The 22957-nt window shown below is 34.7% G+C and overlaps 9 protein-coding genes across 9 annotated transcripts; 5 read left to right on the forward strand and 4 right to left on the reverse strand.

Moving 5' to 3' along the window:
- Positions 1-617: 617 nt before the first annotated feature.
- Positions 618-3162, reverse strand: TYW1 (putative tRNA 4-demethylwyosine synthase; the record flags this gene model as incomplete). The annotated part of the gene is made up of 1 exon (XM_020192813.1): positions 618-3162. A coding segment is annotated over one exon (2419 nt), but the record flags the coding sequence as incomplete, so codon positions are not given.
- Positions 3163-3308: 146 nt separating this feature from the next.
- HIR1 (Hir1p) lies at positions 3309-6181 on the forward strand (the record flags this gene model as incomplete). Its single annotated transcript, XM_020189854.1, has 4 exons — positions 3309-3345; positions 3444-5237; positions 5364-5966; positions 6075-6181. Coding segments are annotated over 4 exons (2541 nt in total), but the record flags the coding sequence as incomplete, so codon positions are not given.
- A 434-nt stretch (positions 6182-6615) lies between these two features.
- Positions 6616-8264, reverse strand: MRPL3 (mitochondrial 54S ribosomal protein mL44). Its single transcript, XM_020192814.1, has 2 exons — positions 8046-8264; positions 6616-7931 (listed from the first exon to the last, which is right to left on the reverse strand). Exons 1-2 carry the CDS (start codon positions 8155-8157, stop codon positions 6838-6840), a joined length of 1206 nt encoding a protein of 401 aa, XP_020048673.1. The 5' UTR covers positions 8158-8264; the 3' UTR covers positions 6616-6837.
- A 243-nt stretch (positions 8265-8507) lies between these two features.
- On the reverse strand, positions 8508-10637 carry ASCRUDRAFT_69181 (uncharacterized protein; the record flags this gene model as incomplete). The annotated part of the gene is made up of 1 exon (XM_020191637.1): positions 8508-10637. One exon carries the CDS (start codon positions 10635-10637, stop codon positions 8508-8510), a length of 2130 nt encoding a protein of 709 aa, XP_020048674.1.
- Positions 10557-12646, forward strand: NAB2 (mRNA-binding protein NAB2). Its single transcript, XM_020192815.1, has one exon. It carries the CDS (start codon positions 10826-10828, stop codon positions 12425-12427), a length of 1602 nt encoding a protein of 533 aa, XP_020048675.1. The 5' UTR covers positions 10557-10825; the 3' UTR covers positions 12428-12646.
- Positions 12647-14050: 1404 nt separating this feature from the next.
- LHP1 (tRNA maturation protein LHP1) lies at positions 14051-14530 on the forward strand (the record flags this gene model as incomplete). The annotated part of the gene is made up of 1 exon (XM_020190326.1): positions 14051-14530. A coding segment is annotated over one exon (480 nt), but the record flags the coding sequence as incomplete, so codon positions are not given.
- A 1881-nt stretch (positions 14531-16411) lies between these two features.
- APL3 (Apl3p) lies at positions 16412-19408 on the forward strand (the record flags this gene model as incomplete). The annotated part of the gene is made up of 2 exons (XM_020190345.1): positions 16412-18338; positions 18432-19408. Coding segments are annotated over 2 exons (2904 nt in total), but the record flags the coding sequence as incomplete, so codon positions are not given.
- A 180-nt stretch (positions 19409-19588) lies between these two features.
- ASCRUDRAFT_79909 (pyridoxal phosphate homeostasis protein) lies at positions 19589-20371 on the reverse strand (the record flags this gene model as incomplete). Its single annotated transcript, XM_020194435.1, has 1 exon — positions 19589-20371. One exon carries the CDS (start codon positions 20369-20371, stop codon positions 19589-19591), a length of 783 nt encoding a protein of 260 aa, XP_020048678.1.
- Positions 20372-20600: 229 nt separating this feature from the next.
- Positions 20601-22740, forward strand: VPS45 (Vps45p). The gene has a single exon (XM_020192816.1). It carries the CDS (start codon positions 20611-20613, stop codon positions 22693-22695), a length of 2085 nt encoding a protein of 694 aa, XP_020048679.1. The 5' UTR covers positions 20601-20610; the 3' UTR covers positions 22696-22740.
- The last annotated feature ends 217 nt before the right edge of the window (positions 22741-22957 follow it).

Raw genomic sequence — 22957 nt, forward strand, 5'->3', positions numbered from 1 at the left:
GCAAATGAAGGATGGTCTTTGAAAAGAGGTTGAACACCAGTAAAGAAGAAAAAGATGGATCAGGTTTTATGAAAACACAGAGGCCTGGATCAAGAGAGATTAAATAACCAGACGAGATGGCTGCTGGCAATGCAAAACAGTAAACACAAAATAGGAAGAAGCAACAGTTCTGGGGAGGACGATATAGTAGATATGTGGTAGCAGAATATGAGCTCTAGTTGGTGATTTGCTAAAAGTTACATAAAAGCTCAGCTTTGCAGCAGATGAAATTTGTTTCAAAAGGCAGATCTCAAAACTGCAGTGCTGACGATGGAGGTTCGAGGCGAGGCTGGTCTTGGGCTGTTGGTTGGTTTGGTTTGGTTTGCTCTGCTGAGTTCTTGAGTGTTCTGGGTTGTTCTGAGTTGTTTCGGCCTGTTCTGACCTGTTCTGACTTGTTCTGATCTGCTGTTGTTGGTTCTTTCTCGATCAACTCTCATTGAGATTAGATCTTAACTCTTTCATTCCTCTGTTTACCTTTTGATTGAAGGCAGGCTCCGCCGTAGTGGTTCTGCGGCACATGCTGGTCATGCGGCTACATACAGGGATACGCATTTCACCCAAGATGGTGGCGGGTAACCACCATCCAGTGCTACGGCTCCAAACCCGAATAGGAAACACTCTGTATTGTGCTGCTTTAGTTTTGCTTGCTGGTGCTGAGTTTGCTGGTGATGCTTCTGCTGGTGCTTCTGCTGCGATCGCTGCCTTCACTGCGCCGCCATGGCGAGATTGATGTCGATCTCGTTGGCCTCCTGTCTAGCTGCCTCTGCTGCCTCTGCTGCTGCTGCCTCTCGGATTGCCCGGTTTTTCGCCTTTTCTTCGCTTCGGCTGAACTTCACATCGTCTGGATTGAACCCAGCTTCTTTCGAGCCCCAGTACGCCCACTGGGGTGTTTCTGATATGTACTCCATTTCATCAAACTCCTGTCCCTTTTCTCGCAACAACTCGAAAAACCTCTTGTAGTCGATGTGAGTAAACCATTTCCCATCGATGCAGTATCTCTTTTGCGCAACCAATATACAGCACGAGTGGGCATGCTCTGCTGCGATGTCATAGTCCAATCCTTTTGCTCTCAATCCCTCATTAATGGCAATCACAAACCTCCTGCACTCTTCATAAAACGGAATATTTTGCATCGTCAACGGATTCCCATTCCCACTCGAACTTCCACAAAACGTAGCTCCTTTTATCTCGATCAACGATGGCTGTCCTCTTTCAATCAAATCAACATACCCATCCACTTCTCCCATATTGAATCCCTTCACCAACGTTAACCTGAAAACAGTTCTCTGCCTCTTTTGAACGCTATTGAGAATATCAAGACAGCTTATTAATCTCTCCCAAAAATCTTTAAACAATGGCCGATCCACTTTTTTTAAACTGCTCTTGGTCGACGCATCAATACTGACATACAATTGCGTCACTTTTTTCAAATTCCTCAATTGTTCAGGATGCTGTGCGTTGCAAACCAAAAACGATGAAATCTCTTTTTCGTGCAACATTCCCACAAATTCATTGATATATGGGTAAAAGATTGGTTCTCCAACTAATGAAAGTGCACAGTGCCTAACTCGAAAGGCTTCTTGGAATCTTTCCGGTTTCACACCTGGAACTCCTCGCATCTGCTTGATTTTCTTATAATGGCCCTCCAATGCTCCCTTTAGAATTAGCTCTGGCCCATCAACTTGCCATCTCCACGACGTCCCCACTGGATTGGTCCCATGTCTCCAGCAAAATACACACTTGTTTGAACACGATAACGATGGTGTAGTCTCCATACAAAGATGCGACTTGATCCCATAAAAAGCAAACTTGTAACACGATCCTCTCCCACGTAAGGCTGACTTGGTCCATCGACATATCTTAACTCCAGAATGCGTACCAACAATTGTATACCCTTGTTTGGTTAACGCTTTATATGTTGGCGAATCCTTTGATATCATTTCTTTAACTTCTGGCACAATTATATCCCTTGAATTTGAATTTAAATTTGAATTTGAATTGAAACTAAGATTATTTTGTACATCGGCTGATGAGGCACTATATTTACCCATGTCTTCAACATCAATCAAAGATTGATCCGTATTAGAACTATTGCTCTCATTATCACTAAATTCATTATTATTATATTCATCTTCACCATTTTCATAATCTGAATTACCATTATCATTATAATTACTTAAATTAATCTTACCGCTGGTACTTTCACTCTCATTACTATAACTCAATGGCTCCTCGGACAGTAAATTTTCCACCAAAAAATCAATCCATTCTTTGATTTTCGTATCGGTATCATACTTGATACAAAACTTGCTCAATGGGAAGATTCGATTTCCACCCAATTTGCTCAAAATTTGATCAACTTGAATGGCTTGATAACAAAACTTATCACCTCCATAATGCTCTTTATCCCCAATTCCAATAACACTGTACCCAATGATTTTTTTCCTCAACGGATACTTGTCAATCCTGAAATCATTCGCATTGTCGTTAATGGTTTGGATAAAATAATCAATAGGCGAATCCGTCTCATATGATGGCAACACCAATATATATATCAAATTCTTCAGCTTTTCCGGAACAGTAAAAAAATAATTGTCATAGTCATCAATATCAATATCAAGATTCAACAAAGTAGCCCTGTTTTTCAATGCCTTCGAATCATTAAGCTTATCGTAAAGATACTTCGCATTGCGTTGTGATGATCCAGTCAATGACGAATAAAAAATAACAATGTTGGAGTTCAAATAATCAATCGGCTGGTTGCTCTTCTCGCTCGATTTGACTGGAGGCCTGGCTTTGATCACCTTTGCAACTCGTTTTTTTTTGGTCCTTGGCTTTATCTGAACAGCTCGGACATCGCTATTAGCTACAAGCGTAGTGGGTTTCTCAATCACACCTTTCTCCAGCCCAATTTCCGAAACTGGTTTCTCCACAACAATTGGTGCTGGTTTTCCTATCTGGCTGTCGTTGTCGAGATGAGCAGTCTTCAAGCTCGCCCTTCCCACACAAAAGTACAAGACAACAGCCAACAAGCCAACAGTGAGTCTGCCACCTGTGCAGCAGTACAACCCAGACCCACCAACAACAACTAAATCGCAAAGCAAAGTAAAACGTTCCATCATTTCCTAAATATGTCTGGGTAAAACAATCAGAAGATAACGAGAATTTTTTTTTCTCTTGCTTTGACACTTCACGTGCTTTGTTCGAAGGCCAAATCAGCTCTGTTTTGAATGTCAGACTTAAAGCTCGTCCCCAACATTGCCACTAGAATGAAAATAGTAAAGCTACCATGGCTAGCTCACCAGGGTATGTTGTTTGTGCTTTGCTTGATCGTTGCAAAGAGTCTCCCGAGTCTTCTTACTGACACTACTTTGCTTCTGCTGTTTCTGCTGCGCTCACTATAGAAGAAACAAGGAAATTCGAAATCTACTCAATTAACGTGGCTCCAGATGGCTCAAGGCTAGCGTCTGGAGGGTTGGATGGAAAGATCAAAGTATGGTCTGTGGAACAGATAACAAACTTGAAGGAGAAGTACAATCTTCCAGCTGCCAACAACGACCAGCAGCAGCAACAGCTTGACAAATTCTATCCTCTAGCCAGCATGGCTCGCCATACAGGGGCTGTTACAGTAGTTCGTTTTTCTCCCTCTGGCAGATTTCTAGCTTCTGGTTCTGACGACAAAGTCATTCTTATCTGGGAAAAGTCTGACGACTCTGAGAACCAAAATCAACGATCTCAATTTGGTGAAGCAGAAACTGATACTGAACATTGGGTTGTCAGAAAGAGATTGATCGGTCACTCAAATGATATCGAGGATATTGCCTGGGCTCCTGATTCCTCATTTCTAATTTCTGTTGGTTTAGACAGATCAATTATAGTCTGGAATGGTTTCAATTTTGAAAAACTAAGGCGCTTTGATATCCATCAGTCTCATGTTAAAGGTGTTGCATTTGATCCGGCAAATAAGTACTTTGCTACAGCTTCTGACGATAGGTCTGTCATCATATTTAGATACCACAAATCAACCACAAACGACCAACTACAAAATATGAATTTTTCAATTGAAACGAAAATTAAAGCGCCATTTAAGGGTTCACCTCTAACCTCCTATTTCAGAAGATTGAGCTGGTCTCCAGATGGCGAACATATTGCTGTTCCAAACGCCACAAATGGCCCCTTAACAACTGTCGCAATCATTGAAAGAGGAAATTGGAACTCAGATATTAGTTTGATTGGCCACGACTTACCTTGTGAAGTTACTTCTTTTTCCCCTATTTTATTTAATGTCAGATCTTCAAAAAAATCAAAAAAAAAAAATGAACAGAAATTGTCAACAATTATCGCTACTGCTGGTCAGGATAAATCTTTGGCTATTTGGAATAGTGAAAGATCAAAGCCCTTGATTGTTGCAACTGACATTTCTTTTAAAACAATTACTGATTTAGCTTGGACTCTTGATGGTCAAACGCTATTTGTAAGTTCTTTGGATGGAACAATAACAGCCCTATTTTTTGAAAAAAATGAATTGGGTATCCCTGCTTCTTTGGAAACAATTAACAAACATTTGCATAGATTTGGTGTCGGAAGAGACTCTATGATTTTTCCCGAAAGTGTTGATCAACTAATATTAGAAGATCAATATAATAAAACTTTCAAAAAAAGCTTAAATCACAATAAACTATTAGACGAATCTCATATGAATAAATTAATGAATAAAAACACTTTAATACCAAACAACATCGGCTTAAATACCACCGCGAACAACTCTAACAATGTCAAAAATTTCAATCCAATAATTTCATCAAGTAAAAATGTCAATATATTAATACCAAGATCAAAAAAAAATAATAAAAAAATTATGCCAACTTTGAAAAAAGTTAATCATTTAGCTCCTAAAAAGATCATCGATCAAAAAATAATAATAACGAAAGATGGTAAAAAAAGAGTTTCTCCTACTTTAATATCTACCTCATCTTCCTTATCTAAATCCTTTTCCTCTGTTATTGCAACAAATATAAAGATTCAAAAACAATTGGAAAATTTATCCTACCCAAATTCAAAGCTACCCCGGTTTGGAGTACAGACGTATGTATCAGGCTTGAGAGAAAAAAATGACAATTCTGGTGAGGGCTTTGATAAAGAAGATGATGATGATAATGAAGAAATATTATCAACAACTACACAAAAGAAATCAAATAGTAGAAGGGGAAGTAGTGTTATAACAGACCTAAATTCTATTGCTAAAAAAAGAAAGACAATCGAAGACGAAGAATCTAGATATCCTTCTTATTTAAGAAACATCATCACTACTATGAATCATACAGTATTGTTTGATCATAAATCAAGTGGAATCACAAAATTTAAAGAAGTCGAAGTTAATGATAAAACTATTACAACTAATTTGAAAGTTTATCTTTCAAAAACTGATGTCAATAACTACAGGCCAAAATCCGTTTTGCAAGTAATTCATCCAAACCAAAATAAACCTGTATTGCCTAGAATTTTCAATTCTAAAAAAGTAGATGTTTTTGAAGATAATAGCGATATTCCAACTAAAATACTCATCAACAGTTTCAACTGTTCTGATAATTGCGAATTTTTTATTGAAGATAGAGTTATACAGGCGGTTTCAGTTGAATCCAAAGAATTATGGATTATTGCCACCTCAACGAATTCTTTGCATTTTATTTCTTTTACCGGAAGATTGATTTATCCAAAGATTCAGCTAAGAAATAATGAAGATCGTTCAATAAGTTTTATGAATTGTTTTAAAGATAAATATCTCGTTATTATCTTGAATATTGGAATAATTCATGTTTGGAATATACACTCATTTCAATCATTATATGATGGAGGAATCTCACTAGCACCTGTTTTAAATACTCCAATTTCCAAATTTCTCAGTAATAGTGATATTAGAAATAATAGTGGATTATTGGAAAACATAGATGAAACTGCTGATTTGAATAGTAGCGACGTAAAAAAGCAGACTATTTTTGATGCCACTCCTAGTATAAAGCATTTCAGCATTGAAGACGACGGAAAACCGTACGTTGCATTGGAAAATGGTGAGGTTTATATGTGGTCTACTGATATGGAAGTTTGGCTTAGGATTATTGATCCATGGTATTTGAAAAGTCTTTGCGAACAAGAAAAACTTGAAAATAATGAAGAAAAATTGAATAAAATACAATCCAACACATATATCAGTAACGATATAATTGGAATTTATCACAAAGCTGGAGTTGTTGGTAATGAAGATCTTGAAGAATTTCAAAATGAAAAAATTCCAAATCGAAATTCCGATAATTTAAAGAAAACTTTTACTAAAGCCGAAATGGTTAAAAATAATGAAATGCACGCTGCTATAAGTTTAACATATTTAGAGAATTATAAGATGGTAAATAATTATTTTAGTCACTTCAGAGGTAATGATATAACCATTGATAATGAGATTGGTAAAACAAAAAATCGATTTGGTAATATCATTGATACAATTCGTTCTTGAACCTTATGGTTTTTTCAGTAAAAGTTTTGTATAATTATATTGTTACGATTAAAAGAATATATAAATTGTAGAAGGGGCACTTTTTTGTATATTAAAAGTAATAAATATATACAGACAAAAAAAACTGCGTATAATTCAATCAGCTATTAAGAATTAAATTAGCCTAACAGTTAAATTATAAACCAATAAGGTGAACAATTGTTTTGCAAGAATGGAAAAAAATTAAAAAAAACTGGAATTTTGAGTGATTTTGTTTTATTGTTTAAATTTTGAAATAGAATAATGATAAATTATACAATGACGTCGCCATGATCAACTATTAATGCTGGTGAAAAATCTTCATCGCTTGGATATTTTGGATTTAATGGGGAATAAAGATAATAATTTTTTAAAGCGGCAACTGCAGCTCTAATTTTTGCTTCTTGTAAACTTGATGCATAACTTTCACCTAATTTTTCGGTTCCACTGAAAACACCAGCAACAAATACAGGACTTCTTGATAATCTTCCAGTTTCAGAAATCAACCTTGTTACTGGAGGCTCTAAGTTTTCTCTTTTACATAAAACAGACAATTCTCTTGTTGGCTGATTAAAAGCAAATAAACTGGAAACATCCAATTTTCTTGATAAAATGTGAGCATGAATAAATTTCTTGGTTTCAGATAAAGACTCTGTTGAAGCATAATAAACAGCCAATATACTTTTAACAGCTGAAGCCATAGCATTTCTTTCTGTTGTTGAGTTTTTTTTTGTATCAATCTGAATAAAATTTGAATCATTTTCTAACTGCTTGTGACGTTCCACATATCTTAGTTTTCCTAAATAATAAGATGAATCAACATCTCTCAAAGCTAAATCAATAGGCAAGGAGTTATCAGCTTCTATACCCCAAGAATTGGCAGCAACATCATGCAACACTTTGTCAGAAGTGTAGGCATCGACTGCGTTTTCAAGGATCTTTAGAGGCAATCTAGGATATTTTGTAATTAAATGTTCGGTGACATAATAATCTAATAAGCTCTCACCGAAATACGCCAAAGCAGAGTTGTCAGCATTCTTTGAGTATTGTGAGGTTCTTCCTTTGCATGTCAAGCATCTGGCCAAGGAGTAGAGTTCAAAGCTCTTAGGTAGCTCAAGTCTTCGATGTAAAGTAATTAACAAAGGAGAACGTAATGCAGTTTCTTTAAATTTTATTTGTTTCTCAACAATAAGTCTAGTCTGTTTATGAGATATTGGCTGAATTTTAGATGGCGCTGAATTAGAATTTTGGTTTTTAATCTCGCTGGCATGATTTTCTTTATGCTTTTGGTTTATTTCATTTATTTCGTTGACATGTTCTTCGGCAGCTTTGAGTGTATTGTTCTTTTCTGGTGTTATGGTCGAGTCTGCAATGAGCAAAAAAAAGATAAAATAGTAAAATATTAGTAAAACAATAGATTCAAAAATAATTAAAAGTCCTATTTTCAATTAGAAATCGATTTTATCCAAAAAAAACATACAATGTAAAGCAATAGAAGGAGATATTAAAAATCCATTTCCTGAAAGACTTTTCGATAAAAACGAGCAGGAAGTCCGTTTCAAAGAAGAAGATCTGAGCAAAAGTAGATTCATTGCAAAATTATTATTATTAGATTTTGAAAGATGTTGGAAATATTATAGCAATATGATATATACAAAGAAGCCAAACCAATATAACGCCCACCCTTCAGACAATTTACTGTTGGTGAGTGCTGATTCGTTTTATTTTTTTCATTTTCTAATTGAAAAAATTCAAAAAGCGCTGGAGAAAAATGCTACCCGGACCAATGCGTGTGCGCAGGAAAGTACAGTTAAACGCCTAAGGAAGCAGTGGCTGCAGGAATTTTTCGGACTGCCTTTTGGTATTTTCTATTATACTATATCTATTATGCTATATTAAGTTATATTATACTATTTTATACTACGTTATACTATGTTACAATTTATGCGACATCAAACACTTTGGTAAACTCATGCAGACTGATAAAATCCTGGATTAGAAAACTGGATGGCGACGAGTATTTCAATGCTGTTGTTACAACAGCACACCCATACTTCAACTGTATGTCTTTTAAAAGAGTTGATAATACAATAAATCGGGAGAAAAACCGAGCGTCTAGTGAAGGATTTGAGGCAAAAAGCTCGGAAGGGTCGTCTTCAAAAAACTGTAATTGCTGAATATTGTTATCGTTAATCATGGCATTAAAATCACTTTTAGCGCCATCAGTTGCGTTTAAAAAATATTCATTTTGACTATATTGAATTTTTTGGCTGTTTTGAGAGTCATTGCTTTCTTGATCATCTTGAATTTCATCATCGTCAGAATTATCAGAATCATAATCTCCATTGTATTGTTGATTGTATCGGTTATATTCATCAATGATTTCTTTAGTCTCTTTTCTTATTCTTGATTGGCAAGCTTTTTTATCAATTTGAGCCTTTTTGGTATTAGTGACTGCGTTTTCAGTTAAAGTATAGTCAGGGATATTGTTGTTATCTCTATTAATTGAGCTATTTGTTGACAGTATATCGCTGGCAGTAGTACTCGCATCTTCTTCTTCCTCGTCACTAGCATATTTTGAATTTAAATCCTGTAAAAAATTGTTAATTTCATCATCAATTATAAAATCATCTTTAAAACTGTTATAACAAAAAAAAGATGTATTATTTTCATTTTCTGACTCATCTTCATTCGTTTTGACTGTTTTTTGATCATCTTTTGAGCTTTTCTTTTTTCCAGAGGCGTCTCTGATTTTAATGAAAGTTTCAATTAAATATTCTTCTTCAGATAGATAATTGTCTTCAACAAGTTCTTTTAAATTTAAGTCATTCTTTATAGAGATATCAGTGCTATCATTTTGAACTATAGAATTATTTTCATTTTCATTTACATTTACATTTTTATTCTTATTCTTATTCTTATTCTTATTTTCTCTATCACTATCACTATCACTATCATCATCATCATCATCATCATCATCATCATTATAATTATCATTATCACTATCAATGTCAATGTCATTCAAATACTTATCATATTTGATTAGTAAATTGTTAATTTTATGAATTCGAAGTAATTCTTTCCAATAAAATACTGAAATGTTATCAAGTATAATTAATTTTATTTTGCTATTATTTTCATTAATACTATTCTTATTGCCATCGTCATTATAGTTTTCATTATCATGTAATAAATTCTTTAATACTAAAATTAATTCAAATAAGTTATCAAACTCATTTACTACTAATAGATTGCCAGCATCATTAGTTTTTTCTTGAATTAAAGTATTGCTTGTCCAGTCTAAAGAACAATCTAGAATTATTATAATTGGTTCATGATCGCTATTATTGTTGTCAATGATATTATTGGAATTAATTAGATGAATTAAATAGTTGAATTTTTTGGAAAGTGATTTGAAAATAAAATAATATGATTGGTATTTATAAATGTCTTTTGTAAATTTCAATTTTGTCTCATCAATCCCATCGTTTTCCTCAGTTTGACTGTTTTTATCAGTTTGATTTTTTCCAATTGCTTCATTCATTTTACCATCATCAGCATTCTTCTCATCGTTATTAATTTGGTGATGAAAAGTTGGATACTTGAGATTTCTCACCAAAAACTCAATTGGGAACTTCAAAATTGGGTAAAACGAGTAGGATAAGCTCAATTCATTTAAGAGCTGATTATCTTTCACCACAACCTTTTCAGCATCAATCTTATCTTTATCCAGCTTGCCATCGTTGTTGTTTTGATGGTCTTTGTCCCCAGCTTTGCCATAGAAGGGGATGACGATGGGCTGAGGCAAAGGGGCAGTTTCAGATACAAAAGGATCTGAGACCAAAGAAGCAAGGTAGGCAGCCATGGCCTGTTTCTTCCAGAGCTGCTTCTGCTTCTGGTGCTGTTTCTGTTTCTGTTTCTGTTTCTGTTTCTGCTTCTCCTTCTTCTCCCTCACAAACCCCTTCCACAAGAAACCGAATCTGTGACCGGTAATCCCTGCTGAAACTGCAACAAAACCTCCTTTTGGCGACTTGGCCAGAATTTTTGGGGCACAGACCCGAGCAATCGGCATGTGCTGTTCTCCGAACGTGATTAAGAAAAAATTTCATGACATTGCGTTTCAACTGAAGGAGCGAGAGAAAACCCTCGACCATCGCTGTATTTCTGTCATCCACCAACTAGTAGAAAGCGAGAAGAAGAACCAGCCAGGACAAGCACTAGACACTGCGACTCAGATACTGCAACTCAGACATCTTCACCATGAACAAATTTGAACTCGACTCCACTAGTGAAATAGCCAGACAGCTCAATGATATTATCATTGAAAAGGCAAAAAGCCTAAATATCACTGATTCCAAAGATTTGGCTGATTATATTATAATCCTCATTTCAAACAAAAAAAGCGTTGAAGAGATCTTTGAAGACTTGACCAGTATATTTGCTGACGAAATAGATATTAGTTTTGTTCGCAACATATTCGATTCGCTTGACTCCTTGGTGAATAAAAAGAGTCCGAACCAAAACCAACTAAATCAAAATGTCCAGCAGCAGCAACAACAGCAGCAGCAGCAACAGGTTCCAGAGCAGCCTATTAACAATCCCTTCCACCAATCAAACCAATTACAAGCCGATAACCAAAAACAAAGTGAAGATATTGATATTGAGTCTCAAGAAATTGGTAATTCTCCAACTGTTTTTAAAAATGATAACCAAAATAACCATCAAAACGACCATCAAAACAACAATCAAAACAACAATATAAACCCAAACAACAAATCGTTGCCTTCAATTCCACTTTTTGTCAATATCCCAACCGCTCCCAAGAAGGATCGTTATAATAACCATGGGTCTATTAACCGTCGTAATAATAGAGGAAACACTGGAATAAATAAAAACTATGGCCATCCTCGATATAACAATCGTAACAATTACAATAATAAAAGACTCAACTCTAACAACACGAATAATATTAGTAAGGTGTTATCACTAGTGGCACAAAATGGTTCTGATATCTTAAACACAACTTCTTCAGCACCATCTAATAACCCAAGTAATATTAACCCCAATAATATAAATAACGACTTAAATAACATCAACAACATTAACAATAATCATAATAGCAAAAAGAAAGGGCGTTGTCGTAACTTTCCTCATTGCAATTATAAAGATTGCATGTTTGCTCATCCAACTAAATTCTGCTTTGCCTTCCCAAACTGTCCGAACCCTCCTGGTTCTTGTAACTATTTGCATCCAGGAGAAGATGATAAATTAATACAAGAGTTTGAAAAAACAAAGAAAGAATCATTTGAAAAAAAGAAATTGAATCAAAATCTCAACAATAACAATAACAATCCTCTACTTCCCAATGGAATTGCTAACCCAAACAATCCTTTTGCTCCTATACTAATGAATCCTGCAGCCACAGCTGCCTTATTCCAAAAGTTTCCTCCAGCCAATGCCAATGAAGCACTCAATGCTTTGAATGGATTGAACACAATATTAGACGAAGAAAGGTCTCTCGATGCTTGCAAGTTTGGTTCGTCATGTCTTAATCCTCGTTGTAGATTCAGACACGCCTCTACCCCTGTTGTCTGTAGAGATGGTTTGGATTGTAAAAGAATTGATTGCTACTTTACTCATCCAATCAATCTGGACTGTCGTTTTGGTATCAACTGTAAAAACAAGTTTTGTCTTTTCAAGCATCCTGAAGGCAGAGATGATTTGGTTAACAAGCCTTTGGTCTGGAGAAAGGATGATCACAACAGTTCAACTCCAAATGCTGCAACTACTAAGATTAGCGAAAGAAGCTTTGCTGTTGCTGACGACGAAGTTATGGAAGATGCTCCTCCTCAAACTGCCTAGGCAGTGCTCTGGCGTAGATTTATCTATAGTATGAATTCAATTACTTTCTCGTTATCTTTTCTTTTGCATCTCTGACTGTTTCCAACATCAACAGCTGGGACGTCCTCCCACTTGCCTTTGTTGTTTGTATATTCACTAGTTTCTACTGATTTTTCACCCTCTGCTTCTCTTATACCACTGATTTAACAAAATGTACTTAAATTCTCTCTTCGAGTCCCTCGCAAATGTCTTAAATGTAGATTACGATTTGAAAGTTTCCTAGCGCAGAAACTGTGTTTTCCCACCTTTCCACTTTTCACTGAAGGGATTCAGGATTGTTTTTTATCATTTTTTGTTTTTTTTCTTCCAGAAATCTTCCCAGCAGTCTAGTGTTCCTCCCAACTCAATTGCAACTCACAACCCTCTACTGTTCCTGTTTGGACTTGCTGTTTATTTTAGAGCCACTGAAGTGTTGTTCATCACCAACACCTCGCTTGTCTCCAGCATTTTCTCCAAAAACCCGAAACCTGCACTATATCAATCCCACTTTTAACCTTTCTTGCTCCACCACTCAATCTCCAATCCGTCAAAACCTTCGTCCACTCAACGACTAATCAATCATATATTTAGAATCTGTATATTTGTCTACATACTTATCTACAAAACTGCCAGGTTGGGCGATTGATCGAATTTCCCATGGCTACTGACGCTTCAAATCATGAAGATAATACTTCGCCGGTGGACGAATCTATATTAGATGATTCTGCTACAACCCCTCCTACTTCCTCAAATTCAATCTCTGAAAACATTCATTCCAACAATCCTTCAAAAGGAAGTCCACAACTAGATGCTCTCATAGAGACCATTTCAGCTGATTCTGACTCACTCTCCGTTTCCAATGGCAAAATTTCTGTTCAAATTCCTTTGAAAGAAGAATCTGCCCATGCTGGCGCTATTGATAATGATGCTTCGGATGCTACTAAGGATGCTCCTAAGAATTCTCCAGATGTTCCCAGTGTTTCCGGCGTCCATAGCGTTGACTCCAAAGAATCAATTGACAAGGAAAGCACCCCTCAAAATCAAAAACTCCCTGAAAACTCTGACATTTCAAATGAAAAACAACCCTCTGAATCAATTGAAAATGGAAATGAAAATGAAAAACCAATTACTAATAATCTGTCTGGAAAATCAAATCCAAACGAAAAATCCGATCATGTCTCGTCTAGTAGACCTGAAAGACTTGAAGGACCTGAAAAATCTTATCGAACTGATAGAAACGAAAGAACTGCACCTTTTAATCCAAACGATAGATCGAGAAATGATAGATATGATAGAGACAGAAACAGAAATTCTACATCAAAACCCTATCATACTTCTCCAGTAAATGCTCCAACTGGACCACATTCAAACAAACCTGAAAATTCAGAAAACCCTGCAAACCCTGCAAACCCAGCTCTTGACAATAAAAATAAGGCACAAAAGGATTCCTTATCACGCATTGATCTCAATGTTTCTAACCCCAGAGGTCGTCCACCTCCACCTTCAACTTCTGCTTATCCTAGAGGTCCTCCTAAACGCCCTTATGGTCCTGGTCCTCCTGGTGGTCCTGGTGGCCAATTTCGAGGTCGACCATTTAACAGAGAAATGCCACCATCTTATATTCCTTTTAGAGAGGTTTCTGCTCCTCCTACTGAGTTAACTTCAAAAATTCAAGCTGCCATAATCAAACAAGTTGAGTTTTATTTTTCAGACGCAAATTTAAATTATGATCGTTATTTATTGAATGAAGTTCGTTCAAATGCTGAAGGTTGGGTTAAAATTGAATTGATTGCTAGTTGGAATAGAATGAAAAAATTCAGACCAGTTAAAAATATCGTTGATTCGATAAAAAAATCTACTGCTTTAGTTGTCAGTGACAACGATTTGATGATCAGACGTAAAACACCTTTTGTTGTAACCACTGAATCTTATGAAAAATCATATGCACATACTCTATATGTTGAAGGTTTTCCAACTTTGATTAAAAAAATGCAAATATTTCAATCAGATTTAGAATCTTATTTTGGTCAATTTGGCGAAGTTGCAATTATTAAAATCAGAAAAAAAAAATTCGATAAAAGTTTCTTAGGAAGTGTGTTTGTTGAATACAAAAATATGGAAACTATAGATAAACTAATTAAAACTCCAATAAAATTTGCTGGAAGAAAACTTTTAATTATGAAAAAATCAACTTGGGAAGAAATCCAGGCTAAAGATAGAAATATGGCAGGTAACCGAGGAGGCGCTTACGGTAGAGGTGGAGCAAGAGGCTCATTTTGTGGTGCTTCTCGTGGTGACATGAGAGGTGGTTTTGGCAACAGAGGTGGTTTTAGCAACAGAGGCGGTAGAGGTGGAATTACAAAACCTGGCCCAAGTATAAGAGGCCCACCTCCAAAAAGGGAAAATGTTAATGGTGCCAATGGTGTACATCGTCCACCACCACCACCACCACCACCTTCAGGTGCTGGTGATCAAGGTGTTAGAAGACGTGAACTTGGTCTTGGTGACTCCAAAGAATTTGTTGATACACCAAATAGAAGACCACCTTCTTGTAATAATATTCCAACAGGCCATCCTGCCCAAAATACCCAAGGGACCTCAAGAGAGACCCCAGTTAGAAATGGAAGTGTTAGGGGTCCTCCTCCAACTACTAGAGGCCCACCTCCCAGAGCCCCACCTCCAGGCAATAGAAGACCTCCTCTGCAAGGTAATAGAGGTCCACATCCAGGTCATCGAGTTCCACCTTTAGACAATAACAGAGGTCCACCTTCAATTCACAGAGGACCTCCAACTCATAGGGGACCACCTCCACAACCAGCAAGAGGTCCACCAACAGCAAGAGGTCCATCGCCCAGAAATCAAGAAAGATATCCAGCTCCTCAAGGTTATGATGCTCCAATCCCTAGAGGGCCTCCAACTCACAGAGGACCACCCCCAACTAATAGAGGACCACCACCTCCAACTAATAGAAGACCACCACCTTCAGTTGGTAGAGGACTACCGCCTCCAATTAGTAGAAGACCACCGCCTCCAGTTAGTAGAGGCCCACCCCAGAGTATTAGAGGTCCACCTTTATTAGACAGAGGACCCCAAGGTATTAGAGGTCCACCACTTAATAACAGAGGCCTTCCTCTCCGAGGCCCACCTCCAGCAAGATGATGATGACATATAACTTAAAAGCTTTTATATATATATTATCAATTTAATTGTATAATTGTTTTATTAGATCCAGTTTTCTAGCTCAGGAATTTTTTGCGAGTTTATAGTTTTGTTTAGTGAAGAGATGGCTAATTTTTCTCATGATAAGTGAGATAAAAATACAAATATAAATTGTTTTCGAGACGGTTTACTGATAAATAATATGCATTATTGGGTATTATTGGGTATTTTAGTTTATGCAGTCTTGATGGTTCTTTTATTTTTCGAGTTTGAAAGAGTCTTAAACGCCCATTTGGTGTTAATGATTATATATTGCTTCATTAGGCAAAACTGATTTGTGAACGGCTCTTAATTAAGAGTGTATACACCATGCAGCACAAATGTATTTTGATGAGTGATTATGTATAGCATTTTGGGGATGGGGTCTGGAGTTTAGGGGTCTGGAAATTTTAGACCCTCTTTGAACAAAACAGATAATCCAAATTTCTCTCTAATCGAGTGATAGTATATGAAACATTTATCAAAAACAGTATATGGTGATAATAACTGGAGTTTTGGAGCAGGATTCTTTTTCTAGTTAGTAGCCTTGCAAGATGGGTGTTCCAATGAAAGGTATGTTGTGGTTATTTTTATGCTTTCTATTTTATTCTGGCCTGAGGAACTATTGCATATTTCTAAAAAACAGTAGAATGGTCGATATATTTGATGAAATCAATGAAATTTTGATTCATCACTGTTTTTTAAAAGACAAAATTTAGTTTTTTATTTGGAGCTTTGGGATTAAATTACTAATATTAGTTTGCATCAGGTTTAACTCAATTTATATCTGATTTGAGAAATGCTAAGGCATTCGATGATCAAGATAGAAGGATCAATAGTGAGTTAGTTAACATTCAAAAGCAATTTGCTGCTGGTCACTTAACTGGGTATCAAAGAAAAAAATATGTTTGTAAATTGCTCTATATTTATTTAATGGGTCATAAGATTAATTTTGGATACATGGAATCAATCCAATTACTACCTTCAAAGATTTATTCAGAAAAAGAGATTGGCTATATGGCTATTTCTTTATTTTTAAATAAACATAATGAACTATTATCACTTATAGTCAATTCAATCAAAAACGATTTAAGCATATCAAACAACGATTTTAATTGTTTAGCATTACAATGTATCGCAACACTTGGAGAAGAAAATTGGTCAGATTTATTGTCTGATGATGTTTTCCAATTGTTAAGATCTCCAACTAATCCTTCTTTAGTTCGGAAAAAAGCTGCTTTGGCTTTATTAAAGTTATTAAAAGCTCAGCCAAATATCTTAATTGATCGTCAAGGCTGGATTCCAAGAATTGTTGCATGTATTGATGATCAAGATATTGGTTTTGTAACGTCAATAGCTTCTTTGGTTAGTTTTATTGCTTCCAAATTTCCTGATTCTGTTAGAATGTGTGTTCCTGCTGTTGCAAGGAGATTAAGTAAATTAGTTATTGAAAACCAATGTGCTGTGGCTTATAGGTACTATGATATACCAAATCCATGGTTGGTTGTAAAGCTCTTGGATTTAGTTAAAAATTTAATCAGTGATGGGTCGGTTTCTGATATTGATGCTGTTTCAATCAAAACTTTGAAAAATGTTGTAGCCAAAGCTATTGAAAAGGGAACCATGACATATAATACACAGCAATCAATGAATGCCCAATCTGCAATTTTATTTTCAGCTGTTTCGTTGGCTGCTCATCTTGATCCCTCCCCCGATGCTTTATCAAGTGCAATTGATGCATTGGGCTCCTTGGTAAGCTCAGCAGAGACAAATACACGATATTTAGCTTTGGATTCCTTGACAAAAATTACCGTTGTTGGTGGGTTTCCTGCTCAAAGTTCAATTAAAAGACATTCTGAATTAGTTTTAAAATCTTTGAAAGATAAAGATATTTCCGTTCGTCGTAAAGCATTGGAACTATTATATGCAATTTGTGATACAGATAATGTGGAAAAAGTTGTTGGTGAGTTGTTAAAATTTTTATCCACTGCAGATTATGCGTTAAGATCAGAGATTTCTGTTAAAATAGCTGTTTTAGCCGAAAAATTTTCCACAGATCCTCATTGGTATGTTAATACTTGTCTTAAATTAATTTCTATTGCAGGATCACAAGTTCCTGAAGAAGTCTGGGAAAGAATCACTCAAATTATTATAAATAATGAAACGCTTCAATCAATATCATGCAAGTCAATTATTAGATTTATAAAACAGGCAAATTGTCCAGATGCTTTAATAAAAATTGGTGCATATGTTTTAGGGGAATATGGACACTTGATACTGAACTCTCCAACTTATTCACCAAGAGAACAATTTGCGGTTTTATCAAATAAATATTACTATGTTAATTTAATAACAAGGTCGATGCTTTTAACGGCTTTTTTTAAAATGTTTAAAAATTATCAAAGTCTTGATCGGGTTTTGAAATTTGATATTTTAAAAATTTTTAAAAACGAACTAGTTAGTATCGATAGTGAAATCCAACAAAGAGCATTCGAATACTTGAAAATTATTGAGATTGGAAATAAAGATGGTGGAAATTTCCATCTTTTGAATGTTTTATGTGAAGAAGCTCCTCCGTTTCCTGAAAGAGTTTCACCATTATTATCTAGATTGGGAGGCAATTTCGAAATATTTGAAAAAAATAAAAAAGCTATTAGAAACATGACTGGAACATCAACAGGTAGCAGTAACAGTGGTTTTGCTAATAACAGTAATAGCAATACCATTAATAGTTTAAGCAACAATTTAAAAAATTTAAGGACGTCTTCCAATGGATCAATATTATTAGCCCCACCACCAACTAGTGAATTGATTCAACAAAGCACAAGTAATAGTTATGGAAGCTCAATCGGTCATAGCAATAATGGATCCAGTGTTCAATTGAATCCATTTAATGAAGAAGAAGATGAATCTTCAGATGAAGAAATAAATGACAGAAATAATATCAGTAATATAATATTGACACCTAATTGGGAAGAAGGATATTATCGAATAATAAATTTTGGACAGGGAGTGTTTTTCGAAAATTCATTATTTAAAATCCTTTATAGAACAATAAAAGATTCTAATGAACCAACAAGCAATAGAATCTCGTTGACATATGTGAATAAATCACCAATTCAAATTAGTGCATTAACATCTGAAATCAAATTGGTAAAGACCACTGATCCTTCATTTATTATTCATGCATTGGAGATCCCAGAGAGTGAGGTCCAGGTTAATAGTAAGACACTGTTTGAGTTTAAAGTTACAATCAGAAAACCAATTGAAATCAGTGAATCCCCATTGTTATTAATAAATTTTATTTCAGGAGGTTTTACTCAATTAAAATTAAAAGTTCCTATTACAATTATAAATTTTTTAAAAGCCACAGAGATCCCAAAAGAACAATTTTTCAATAGATGGAATCAAATTGGCGTTCTAGGAAAAGAAGGAGAGGACGAAAGAGTATTCAAAGCTAAAAAAACATATAATAGAATAGGTTTAAGAAGGATTTTGAATCGATTAGGATTTCAGGAAATTCAAGGAATTGAAAATACGAATGATAATAGCACTAGTAAGTTTGTTGGATCAAGTATCCTATATAGTAAATTAAAGGGAAATTTTGGTTGTTTGATTAGACTTGAAAGTGAAAATATTAGTGCATATGACACAGGATATGATATTGATGGAAGTAAATTCAAAATCACGATTAGAGTAACTAGCCCAGGCATTGCAAAAACAATCGGGGAGGTTCTTCAGAAATTACTTGAATTTGGTGCATAGTATTAGTGACATTTTATATTTATTATACGTTTTGATTTACTAATTATATAAAATTTTATTCAATTTACATGCAAATTTCCAAAAGAGATTTTTAGTTATATGTATTCTTATGTTTTTAGTTTATGTTTTATTTTATTGTTTCACCTAATGGTTATGATTAAAAGTTGTGTTCGTTCCAAATTAATTTTTTTTTGGACGTTGGCCAAATATATTGCTTCCAACTCTAATATAATTCGAGCCCTGTTTAATGGCTTGGTGGAAATCATTACTCATACCCATATTTAATTGCAACTTGAAGTCCAAACCTAAAGCCTTTTCGACTGAGTGTTTAACATCTGACAAATTTTGGAAATCCTGATTGATTTCATTATCGTTACTAGAAGTCGAATTTAAAAAAGAGCCAATTGTCATTAGACCTTTAAGTTGCAATTTTGGACACTCATTCTGAATAAATTTAGACAATTCCAAAACTGTTTCTAAATCATTAAATACAATTCCTGATTTTTGACTTTCTGAAGATGTGTTGATCTGAATAAACACATTAATAGTAGAGGAATCGGGAATATTTGCTCTGGTGTCATTCAATTTCTTAGCTTTCTTGATAGTGTCAATAGTTTCAACTGAGTACAAATTAGGAATCCTGGTGGATAAATCTTTGCACTTATTTGTTTGCAATGAACCAATAAAGTGCCAGTTGATATCTTTGGGCAATAATTTGGCCTTTTCAATTAGCTCTTGCACATAATTTTCGCCAAAATGACAAACGTTGTTGTACTTGTAGAGAGAATAAATGTCGCTGGCAGGCTTTAACTTGGAAACACAAACCAAGTGGACATCGTTGGAATCAATGTTACTTGCTGAGGTGACTTGAGTCATCTCCTTGAGAATTTGGGTGTAGTTCTCTCCGAGCTCAACCTGTCTGTCTGGGGTTGGTTCAGGATAGTCAGCAGCAGAAGAGGACATCTTTTGGACAGTGTAGCAGCGAGCTAGAACAATTCTTGGAGCAGCAGGACAGATCAAACAACGAAGCATCCAGTAAACACACCTCTTCTTCCCTCCTCTTCCAAAACAGCCCTTTTCTAGGTGAAGAACTGCATCCCAAACAGGAAATACCCGACACAGGCATCTCTGTTCTTTGCTGTTCAGAGCTCAGTGGATAAAGAGCCTTATTTGTGAGAAGAAGAGATTCGTGTGCTGGAACAATGGATTTATACACAATTGGCCATTTCTACGTTGACAAGCTAGTTGAGGATATCAACAATAGCACTGCAAATGTACACTCGTCGTTGAGTGCGTCGAATATCAATGTCTTGCTCCTAGACAACTTCACAAAATCAGTTATTTCTATGGTTGCAACTCAGTCTGATCTATTGGATAAAAACATTTTTTTGATTGATGTTTTGGAAAACAAAAGCAGAGACAACTTGAATCATTTGAACTGTTTAATTTTCTTAAATTTGAACAATGCCCAAACTTTGTCCAGCTTGATTGACGAAATTGTTAAACCAAACTACTCCAACTATAAAATCTATAACACAAATCTAATTCCTAAATCAGTCTTAGAGAAGCTTGCCAAATCTGATAAATTGTCGTTAATTTCAAAGATCTACGAGATTTTTTGGGACTATTTGATCATCAATAAAAATCTATTTTTAAGTAATCAAATCAACAACATCAGCAATCATAATTACAACATTTTCAAAAGCTCCTCAAAACTATCGTTAAACGACACCTTTTTAAATAACAATATCTTGAAAGATATCTCAAATTCAGTGTTATCAATACTATTATCTTTCAAAATTAAACCGGTCATCAAATTCGAATCAAATTCAAAAGTATCTTCAACTCTAGCTAATCATATCTTTTATCAAATCAACTCTTTAAATTCCAACTACTATTCTCTATTTAATGATAACAATTTAAAACAACAATCAAATAACAATATTACCAAAAAACCCTTATTGTTGATCTTAGACAGACGAAATGATCCAATATCCTCTTTAGTGTTACCTTGGACTTATCAGTCGATGATAATGGAATTGGTTGGCATCCATAATAATATAGTTAATTTGAGTTCCATATCCAGTTCTAAAAGCAACGAAATAAATCAATTTACTCTTAATGTAGAGTCTGATAATTTTTTCAAAGATTCAGTTTATCTTAATTTTGCTGATTTATCAGATAAAATCAGAGATTACGTTAACCTATACAAGCAAAAATCTCAACAAAATGACATCAACAAAAATTTTAATAATTCGAAAAACTCTGGAAATATGAACATCGATTCAATAACAAGTATCAAGAAATTCCTAGAAAATTTCCCAGAATTTAAAAAATTATCTTCAAATGTCAACAAACATATCTCAATAACTTCGGAATTGGACAAGAAAATTAATAACCAAAGATTATGGGATATCTCAGAATTAGAACAAATCTTGTCAGTGAATGAAAATGATTATAGTCTACATAAACATGACTTGAGTGATTTAAAACACCTATTATTGAATCTAGATCCAAGCAATAACAATGGTCAACTGCAACAAATTTCAAATAAAAAACCAATTTCAGACGATGCCAAAATTAGATTGGTCTGTTTATATGCTTTAAAATATGAGCTATATCCTCAAAATCAAACAAAATCTTTGATTAAGATTTTGAAAAGCCAAAATATTCCCTCCTCAAAAATCGATATAATTAAAAACCTATTAACATATTCTTCCTCGAGAAAAAGATTGAATGAGTTTAATGCTTCTCCTTTTACTACAATAAAATCAAACTCAACAAATCTATTTAAAAGTTTGTCCCTAATAAATAAAGGTGATAACGATACTGAGAATACTTCCGCGTTTATGCAACATATTCCAAGATTACAAAATGTATTATTAAACGCAATTGATAATAAACTATCTACAAAAAACTATCAAACTCTCGACCCTTACAATTCCTCAAATAACATATCTGAATCAATTTCTTCTTTTTCCAGCAACAATCCAACCATCAAATATACTCGAATAATTGTATATATGCTTGGTGGAGTGACTTACGAAGAAGCAAGAATTGTAAACCAACTCAATGAAAAAAATAGTAACAAGGGCATCAGTATTATTTTAGGAAGTGATAAGATTTTGAACACTAAAAAGTTTTTGAGTGACCTCGAACAAATGAGCGAAAGCGTCCCTGATGATCAAATAACTGAAAGCAATTTACAAGGCGCTGAATCAAGAGCAGCAAACAGGCGATTGCAGTTGGGATTAAACAGTAATACAAATCTTGACAGCATACTTTAATAATATCACCATTTAATTTGGTGGTATGTACTTTTTTTTAAATTCTGGTTTTTTATTTTATTTTATTTTTTGTATTATTCTACTTGTTATTTTAGTTTTTTTTTTTTTTCAGTTATAAAGCTTTATTAAAAATAAATCCATTGTCTTTTTGCTTGAATTTTCAAGCAATTGCAATTATACAATAACTACTAAAATCAGAACAGAATTATATTATTTGAAAATCATTAAAATTGAAAATGAATAAAAATATTCTGAAGAAAAA

The sequence above is a fragment of the Ascoidea rubescens genome (genome assembly GCF_001661345.1).
Source record: "Ascoidea rubescens DSM 1968 unplaced genomic scaffold ASCRUscaffold_3, whole genome shotgun sequence".
NCBI classification, from domain to species: domain Eukaryota; kingdom Fungi; phylum Ascomycota; class Saccharomycetes; order Ascoideales; family Ascoideaceae; genus Ascoidea; species Ascoidea rubescens.

Bases quoted from the DNA above. Each gene is read 5' to 3' on its own strand.
- MRPL3 (XM_020192814.1), bottom strand. From the start codon at position 8,157: ATGAATCTACTTTTGCTCAGATCTTCTTCTTTGAAACGGACTTCCTGC. The intron at 7,932-8,045 runs GTATGTTTTTTT...TGCTCATTGCAG, and splicing joins TCCTTCTATTGCTTTACATT to ACTCGACCATAACACCAGAA.
- NAB2 (XM_020192815.1), top strand. From the start codon at position 10,826: ATGAACAAATTTGAACTCGACTCCACTAGTGAAATAGCCAGACAGCTC.
- VPS45 (XM_020192816.1), top strand. From the start codon at position 20,611: ATGGATTTATACACAATTGGCCATTTCTACGTTGACAAGCTAGTTGAG.